Below are 9,672 nucleotides of genomic sequence, written 5' to 3' on the forward strand. Positions count from 1 at the left end.
TCACCCATTTAGTCCATTCCTTCATGGGTTCCCCAATGTTTTCAATTCTTGAATTTCAACTTAATTGATCAAGTTAAGGTTTTAATTCAATCTTTGTGGGTTTCATCCAATTAAGATTTATTGTTGTTGATTAAGTTTTCTAATGCATGTTTCAATGTTAATAATTATGTTTAGTTAAAATTATATTGACCATGCCTAATATGATTTTCAACTATGAACCTATGATGAATCCATAAACCTATTAACTATGAATTCATGAAGACGTGCATGTTATTGTAAATGATTTTGGGATGCTTTGAAAGGGAAATATCAATGTTATTACGAAGGCTTTTCTCACATGCTATTGTGATCATGATTGTGAAAGATATTTCTCACATATGGATTCACATTGGTGAAAAAGTTTTCTCATCCTTGTTGAATTGTGTTTAAGGAGCTATTGTATGTTTTGATCTCAAAAGTGTTGATTGGTATTGACCATTGCCTTTTCTATGTTACATTAATATTTGACTTTTTTCTATTTCGTTGGGATTTAGACTTAGCACCAAGAGATCTTTGAGGTGGAGGCTCAAATAGGGTAGTCTCCAGTAGCAACCTCTAGTCTCAAACTACGTACCTTCGTAGGATTGTCTTAAATGACCTAGCTAGTGGATCCACTTTGGAAATATCATATGTACGGATTATAACTTGGCAAGTAGAATCCCCTTCTTTCGGCATGAGGAATATACCGGATTCCATGATATAGCTTGCATTGTCTTCTTGTCGATTAAAGCTAAGATCCCATAAAAATGACTATGTTTCTTTAAAGCTTTTTTATGTCTCTTATTTTAAATGCAATGACTATATTTCATGTTGTATGTGACTTTTCTTCTTTAAGATTTTAAATGCTCAAATGTTGGTCATGCACTACGTGGTTTAAGTCATTCATGCTACCATGCCTATTTGATGCATATTGTCCCATACTAAGTACATTCCATGTACTAATGCATACTTGTGCCTACATTGTTTCACTAATGCAAGATCTGACGCTCCTACCTCCTGTACTTGTGGCTAGTTGATTTCTTTGACATTGAAGATTGGTGAATCCTCATGTTTTGAGGACCGAGATACTTTTACTTGGTCATGTCTTTCTTTAGTTTTCAGATTTGTATGTGATGTAAGGTTACGTCCCAATCACTTTCCTTATGATGTAATAGATGGCTTACTAAGACTTATGATTAGACTTGTACTTTGTTAAACTCCTTTATGATATAAAACCATGATTTTGAACTCTTTACTTCTATTATCTTGTATGATATATGCTAAGCGTCCTGTGTAGGGACAGTTGGGGTCCTATAAACACCTAGGGGATACTTTAGGTTGTGAGATCATCACATTCTCCTTTTCAATACATTGTAGTAGTAGCAATAAGACAAAGTGAATTGGTGGTCTCAAATAATGGACATACAAATTTTAATTTAGAACACGAACAAGGTAAAAGGAGGATGCTTCCAACCTGAATCTTAAGCAAATTGTGGACGACATCATTTACTACAAGAAGAGGGATGGAATCCAAATTACTTAGTATTACTAAAGAGGGAAACCAAGTAAGTAATTTTCTTGCTAAATTCTCATCAAGCAACGACGAGGACTTCAATCGATTCCTTCCAACATCTTACAGTGAAGACCAAATTCAACTTGACAAGCGCCAAATGCTCATTCTTAGGTCGAAGTATAGCAAAGGTAGTGTTTTTGTAAGATGAGTTTTTTTGGGTACATAGTTAGCATCACAAATTGTATAATTTGTTAGGCTTTTTTGTACTTTGGGTGATGGTGTCACCAAGTAATTACAAAGTTGTGTTATATTAATGACCTGTTTTTTTATAATAAACCGAAAAAAATATACATTTAATTTCGATTCCAAGGACACAAATTGATTGTAATGTGCAAAAAAGAAAATACTATTGTGCCTACTATAACAAAACATAGAAGGGGAGGAGGCGGAGGTGGAGGAAGTTGAAGTATATCAATGAAGGATACAAGTTAGATATTTTGAAAAAGAATATATAGCATTAAAAGCATGATGGCAGGTGACCACATTATTAAATTCTTATGTATAAGTGCATCCAATCATGAATGTTATATATATTATTACTACACTAGATTTGACTTGCAAAATCAAAAAGGCGTGAAATTTGTACATGACAAAGAACAAACATAATGAACAAAAAAGTACTTATCAAATTGAACAGTAAAATATGGAGAATATTTTTGATAATTTATCAAAACAGGCTAAATTAAGTTACAAAACAAAAGAGAAATCTCACATTTAGTCTATCAATATAAGATATAATTTCAATAACATATCTCACTGTCTTGAAAATATCATATGAGCACAAGAAGAACAACCATCATCCTTACAGTACGAAATTAAACCATTATAATCCTTAATCCGAGCAATCCAATATTGTCTTGATTTTTAAAACTGTAGAGCTCAAAAGGGTATGAACAGAAGTCACTGCACTCTTCTGTTCCTTCTGAGAGATTGAATTATCATTGGGATGACCAATAACTAATATTTGAAAAGCTACTGTCAAAATTGAACCATTTTGTGCATTTCCATTATTGTCTTTGCCCAAGGAGTAGTGACCATAAGGACTTATGATGAAACCTGAAGGCAAAGTGGTAACTTTTTTGGCATCACCTCCATTGATAATTAAATTGACTGTTGGTGCATCTATGGGTGCATAGATTAAAAATGCTCCAATTTCATCAATGCCTGACTCTTGAAGAACTAAGATGTTGTTCTCTTTTGATACATAAGGCTGCATATACATTACAACAATTGAAGAAATGTTAGTGTAAGAACTAAAAAAATAAGAATTAGTGAAAGATATTTTTTTTAAAGCTTAACAACAAAAAAGTCATCACTATTCCCATCTACTACCATATTATCAAAGAATCTTGTTTGTTGTATCCTATTGGAAATAGTTCAATGGCAAATTTCATAGATAAATCCTTATATAAGTTAGTTTATTTGATTATTGCGAAATAGTGAAATACAATTATTTGATAATTCAAGCAGAAAATAACAAATTAATAAGTAAGTATGACAAATACCTGAATGATTGTAATATTGTTTCCTAGAATACTTCCTCTATTTATTCGAGCTAACTCAGTCACATTATTCCCAACGGTCAAAACATCCCACTAAAAATAAAAATTGAAATCAAAATCAAATGATAAATAAAATCATAAAAAAATGATAAACAAAATTATAATGTAATAGTAAGAAGTTAGTTCATGAGATGATTATTTAAAGATCATATAATAAAACTAAAAATTAAAAAAAGTTATGTAAAATGAATGTCAAGAAAACATGTAGATAACATAATATAAGAGTTGAGTATGAGTATTAGTAGATTAGTCTAATTCAGGACTATTACTTAATGATTTCGAAGATTCTTAACAAATAACTCATTTTACTTTTAAATTTATGAGTTCAGATTCTCTTACTTTTTATAAGTGTAGTTTTAGGGTTTGTTTGGTTTAAAAAACAAGTTGCACAAAAATTGATAACATAAAATTTATTTTTTATCAGATGTTTGATTCAATGCATTAAAAGTTGAATCTTCAGAGAAAATATACATACAATCAAACCTATATATAACAACATTCAAGTATAGCATATAAGTTTTCCTTAATACCGATATCAATATCATCATTTCAATATAACAACTAAATAAATATTTAAACAAACCATGTCACTATAAAGATGTTCAAACATACCTGACACCTTGTATTATCATCTTTGAGAAAATTAAAAACAGTTTGGAATGAATGAGGAAGCCATATGGAAGTAGAAGCAGTGACAATGAAGCCTTTTTTTGGGGTAAATTCTACATTTTTTCTTATCGATATTCTATCTTCACTGTTCAACTGTGATGAAGTTGGATAAATTAAATTTCCTGTCATGCTTAAGATTTCACAAAACCTCTTCACCATCCTTAGAGATATTTGCATTACATTGTCGAGACCTTCTGGATCATTAACCACTGAAAAATACAAAATTAAAAAAAAGAAAAGATAAATGAATATTGACTTATCAAATAAGTGTGTGATAAAAACATTTTTGAGAGAATAATTTATTTTTGGAAAAATATTTAGAAAAAATTATTTAAGATTGATCCTATTGATAATAATATTATCAAATTATATATGTTTTGATTAGATCTTCAAGTGTTAAAGATGATAATAGTGTATGAGTGACGTTAAAGCATTGATATAATGTTAAAGTTGAGATGAGTGTGAAGGAAAATGGCTTCTCCCAAAATAAAAGACAAGTGATCATTTTTCCTACCTCCTTTAGTAGGAAAAGATTTCTCTAGAACTTCAATAGGACATGTTTTGATTTAACAATTGAGATAATTGAAAAGAGAATGACTTATGCCAAAATATAATAGAAGTGGTCATTTTCAGCCACTTTAGGAAACTACCATTTTCTTCAGTCAAACAACGATAAATAACTTATATTTTCAAAAAGAAAAAATAATAAAACTTTCACGTCAAGCCACATTATAGAAAAAGAAAACTTTTTTAAAAAAAATGTTATGTTTAAAACAAACAAAGAAAAGAGGATGGATTTGGACCCCATCAAGATTTTCTTTCCTTAATCAAAATCTCCTTGAGGTGACTAACTTTTTTTTTTACATAAATCCTTATCTTATCATATAAATTTAAATCCAAAAGACTGTAAATATATAAAGTAAGGTACATAAAACATAACCTCCTTTGAGATCATCCCTAGTAAAACATGTTGCACCCACTTCAACATTGTATCTCTCAGACATTCTTTGAAGTGTAATGATCCATCTTTTAGCTCCATATGTTTCATAACCAATCAACAAGTTTCTAAAGATATGATGAACCTGAATTTTTTCATCTACTTGAACATGTTCAATCCAAGTAACCTACAAGGAAAAAAACAATCAAGAAAGCAAAAAAGTATATATATTTAGCTTGACCATTGGAAACATTTATGATAGGAACGTACGTTGAAAAAATGTATTTTTTAGTAATGGTTTATAAGATGAGGATTCTGTAATATCATATAAGGAGAAAATAATTCATCCACTCTTGTTTGTATTTCAACTTCTTAGGCATGAATAACATAATGTGAGCTAGGTTCAACACTATTAAATTAAGATTAAAAATAATGTATTGAATCTAATGCAATCCAAAAATACAACTTATAAGGTTGTTGAAACAAACAAACTCTTATAGAAATACAAGATAAAGTTGCGTACAACAAAGAAAGTAGATGATTCTTACCATACTTTCACCATTGTCCATATCTCGAATTGCACAACCAGAAGGAAACTTCCAAGCATGAGAAGGTTCACCACTTTGAATCTCTTTGATTAAATCATATGAAACATCCACCATAATCCATGTTGTTTGATCAAGTTTTCTACAATAACGTATAAAGAAATAATCCCTAGCTTCCAACAAAGGAGATAGAATATGCAACTTTTCATACATCTGTTTTCAAGAACCAAGAAAAAATTAGTTTATTTTTATGAATAAAAATTAATATTTATTTAATATTTAGGAAAAAAGATATAAAGATGAACTAATATAATGTTACCAATTGTATAGAGCCTCCCATATTTCCCGAATCAAGTACTTCAATAGTCCTAGCTTTTGTGACAATAGTAGGAAACATGTTCATCCATTTAATCTGCATATACAAAATCAATCATTTTAAGTATATGATTATTGATTAAATAAGAGGAATAGTTACGCTTCAAAATAGATTCAACTAATCAGAGTCATATAAAACAAAATAAACGGATTGTTAATCCAAATTTCTGCTTGAAACTCATGTAATTAACTTATTTTTCTTTTGGTTAGCCCTAAAACTCCTATATAAACACTCATTGTCCATATTTGCCAATCTATTTGAACTCATCTTAATTAATTATATTATGGAAGAAAATTAAAACAAAATGGCCAATTTAAAAATAGTCAGAAATTCTAAGTCAATCAAAATAACGATAAAATTCAAAAGTCATTAAAACATAAGAAGTCATACTAGTATCTTCGATCTCTCAGTTTCCCAAGTTTGAAAGTCATGATTCTAGCTTGGTACATCAAAAGCTTTTAGTTTATACCAAATTATAAATCATTGGCTACTTCCAATAAATCTATCCAAAAAGTTGTTAGCGCACACATTGTTTACCCTTTTAAACACATGAGAGAGAGCTATATATATATATATTAAATGAAGCAAGACTTAGACCCTAGTATTAACACATTTTAAAGAAATATCAACCTAAGTCCAAACAAATAATATGTACCACTCGTGAGGTGTACAATTATAACATGAAAGCGTTCAAGAAACTTACCGGATCAAGAAAATTTTGAACCAACTCAATTGCATTCATTGGCACAACTCCACAAACCTTCGATGATTCAAATCGAGTAGTCGGTGATTTAGAAGGTCGATATTGATTTGGAAATAACTTGTCATGAACCTCACGATGAATAAAACACCCCTCATAACATGGTGATTCTATCCAAATTGGATTATTCAATTTCAAAAGTTCAGCCATTTCATTCATAGTTGCAACACCAATCTCAAAAATAGATGGTTTATCCCTATTATCATGATGAAATTTATAATTTTCTTGTAGTGATAAGGAAATTATTGGGATATTATTAGTATTTATTGTATGTTCTCTAACATTAGTATTATTAGTTTGATGAAAAGTAGGGTGATATGCATTGAGAGATCCACATATATTTTGTCTCAACAAACTTTCATTAGATGAATTTGATGGAGATCCGAGAGTGGATTTTTTTGGTGCAAAATTTGAACCCATCACAGAAGACCTTTCAAGAACACTTGGGATGATATTCAATATTCTTTCGTTCTGCAAAACAAAAAAACAATTCTTAAGTTACTTACTATACTAAGTAATCATATCACATCATCATCACATCATTATCGTCATATATTATTTGATGGAATTTGTATCATATACTATTTTATTAAACTTATCTGCAAGTTATATCAACGTAAAAATCTTTTATGTTGTTCTTACTAGCCCCTTGTAAATTTTATGTACGTGAAATTGATATGATCTACTAGGAATTCTAAAGAAAACATATATTAATCGTATTTTTGTTTAACTTGTACAAGATGCTAAATTTATGTAGCGAGAACTTCTTGATATTTATATACTTTAGAAGGAGACTACATTTTTCAAAGACGAGCCATAATTGTTTAGACATGAAATATCTACAGTAATATCTAAGTTTACACATATTCAAATATAAACTGTGTATTGAAATATCAAAATGAGAAATTTATCAAGCGAAATATTTGATATAAAAGAAGAAGTACATAAATATAGTTATTATTTGAAATTTTACTTTGCATGGACGATTATAGGTTCACCGTTCGTCATATTGAGTTCTTGTATACCATTTCATTAGGAATAAACAATAAATACTACATGATTTAGAAAACTTTTCACTGATGGTAAATTGAGTGACAAAAATGCTTGAGAGTGTTGTAAACAATAAGGACAAATCAACCATGTCTTAGCGTAGATAAGGCATATATGATTCCTTTCAAAATATCCGTTAAGGAATTAGCTAGAAATGAGATATCACATATAATCATAAAGAACAAATTAATTGATTTTTTTTGTTAGTAAAGAAATAACAAGAAAAAAAACTAAGAAAATAAAATTATGGTTAAAGTTAGAAAATAGGTTGTGGTTCATTTTTAACCCAACTCATCCCAAATAATCTTTAACCCACTCATTTGTTTATTCAAACCATCCTGACTAGACTGGGAAATAAAGACAGATCAGCCATGTCAAATAACAACAAAACAAACAAAAAAATAGTAAATTTTCGTTAGAGTTGGAATATTGGATTGTGGTCTATTTTAAGCCCACCTCATCCCAAATAATTCATTAACCCGATCATTGTTTATTCAAACCTTTTTGACTATCTTGGACTTAGTTCAAACCACACATTTAATAATCCAAGATTTCTATAATTAGTCAAAGAATTCATAAAAGGAAAATCATTAGTTCCTAGTTGTAAAACCTTTTTTCTTTTACTTTCTTTATGAAAAAGTCAAATCGTCAATAATAGAGTTGATTGTAAATGAAGGGAAGAAAAATAAAATAAGGAAGTAAATGTAGTAATTCGTAGTAGAAGAATAAATTGTTGTATTAAACAACACATTCGAACAACGTAAGCAAGTTTGAAGAAGAAATTTTGGGGACTAACAAAAGAGATGCACTGGCAACACCATGGAGTCTTCCTTACTTTTAATTAGTCATTCATTTCTAATTATTGCATAACAAGAACAAGAACAACAATAGTAATAATGATAACAACAATAATAAGTCATCAATTAAGTATAACTACATTTATAGAAGAAGGACAAATGAATTAATATTACCTCTGTCTGAGTCATTTTGTTTTGATACCAAATCATGATTTGCTTAGGGTCAAGCCCTATTTTCCTACCCAGTTGATTTCGTTGATTTTCATTTGGATGCGAACATTCATTGAAGAATCTTCATTTCAAAATTTACAAAAAAGAACAATGATCATTAGTCACTTTTTAAAGAAACAAACCTAAAACTGAAAAGAATGAAAAAGACTTTATGTATCATCAAAAAGATATGGTTAGTTGATAATTAATTCTCTATCATTCACTGGGGTCTCAAATTTGAGTGTCAAAATTAATGGTATCCTTGGTAGAGAATGTTTTACCTCAAAAAGGAACTTAATATCCAATGTGAATTTAGATTAGTCATACCTTAGAGAAGGTACCAGCTACTCATCAAGGATTGGTGAGAGCTAAGTACTCATTTATCCTTAAATAAGAAGTCTCGTGCAAGTGTTCGTGTCCTGGACTTGGAGTTGTCAGTTGTCACCTATGGTAGGGAACATTTTATCCCAAAAGTGATACTTTCCAACACTAGTCTAAATTACTCGGGCTCTAAAGTGAAATTTTCCAACGCAAATCTAGGTTACATGGGACTTGAAGTTGATTTTTTTTTATGTAAATCAAGATTAGTGGAACTTTTTAATGTGAATCTAAATTAGTCGAGTCCGCACAAAAGGAAAAATAAACACATGAAATTAACAACAATTAAACATAAATTGATGCACAAAAAACAAATATAGAAAATTAATTATTATATCACTATTTAATTTTGATTTCTTCACTCATGCCTCTTAGAAAATAACATCATCTCTTTAACAAACAAACAAAAAAATTAAACATATATGAATGTTCAAGTTCTTTATTTTTAATAAAAAAAATTGATCTTACGCTTCAAGTTGATGAATTTGTGCCACGGTGAGGCTGTGGCATTGCCTTTCCCTTTCTAATCCTTTTTGGCACGTTGATGATTCTCCAGCATGTTCTTTCTCAGAATCTGCCATTTTTCTTTGATAATTTTCTGTTCAAAAAACATAAACAAAGAGATCAGGAAAAACCAAGTTTTAATCGGTTGGATTTATGATTTACCCAATCAATTTATATACGAAATAACTAAGATAGAACTAAGAGAAATGAGATATATAGAAGACAGATCTTTACACACTTTTGATTGATGAATAGAGATAGAGAGAAACATTATAAATTCATAGTAAGTGATA

The 9,672-nt window shown here is 29.6% G+C and overlaps 1 protein-coding gene across 1 annotated transcript; it reads right to left on the bottom strand.

The window, feature by feature from the left end:
• Nucleotides 1–2,423: 2,423 nt before the first annotated feature.
• LOC125856100 (homeobox-leucine zipper protein ROC5-like) lies at nucleotides 2,424–9,456 on the bottom strand. Its single transcript, XM_049535671.1, has 9 exons — nucleotides 9,344–9,456; nucleotides 8,462–8,579; nucleotides 6,384–6,911; nucleotides 5,624–5,716; nucleotides 5,308–5,517; nucleotides 4,763–4,946; nucleotides 3,766–4,031; nucleotides 3,097–3,186; nucleotides 2,424–2,801 (listed from the first exon to the last, which is right to left on the bottom strand). Exons 1-9 carry the CDS (start codon nucleotides 9,454–9,456, stop codon nucleotides 2,424–2,426), a joined length of 1,980 nt encoding a protein of 659 aa, XP_049391628.1.
• Between the last annotated feature and the right edge of the window lie 216 nt (nucleotides 9,457–9,672).

Source organism: Solanum stenotomum, chromosome 2, assembly GCF_019186545.1.
Source record: "Solanum stenotomum isolate F172 chromosome 2, ASM1918654v1, whole genome shotgun sequence".
Lineage (NCBI taxonomy): Eukaryota > Viridiplantae > Streptophyta > Magnoliopsida > Solanales > Solanaceae > Solanum > Solanum stenotomum.

Bases quoted from the DNA above. Each gene is read 5' to 3' on its own strand.
- LOC125856100 (XM_049535671.1), bottom strand. From the start codon at position 9,456: ATGGCAGATTCTGAGAAAGAACATGCTGGAGAATCATCAACGTGCCAA. The intron at 8,580-9,343 runs GTAAGATCAATT...TTTGAAATGAAG, and splicing joins CAAATTCATCAACTTGAAGC to ATTCTTCAATGAATGTTCGC. The intron at 6,912-8,461 runs GTAATATTAATT...TTTGTTTTGCAG, and splicing joins ACAAAATGACTCAGACAGAG to AACGAAAGAATATTGAATAT.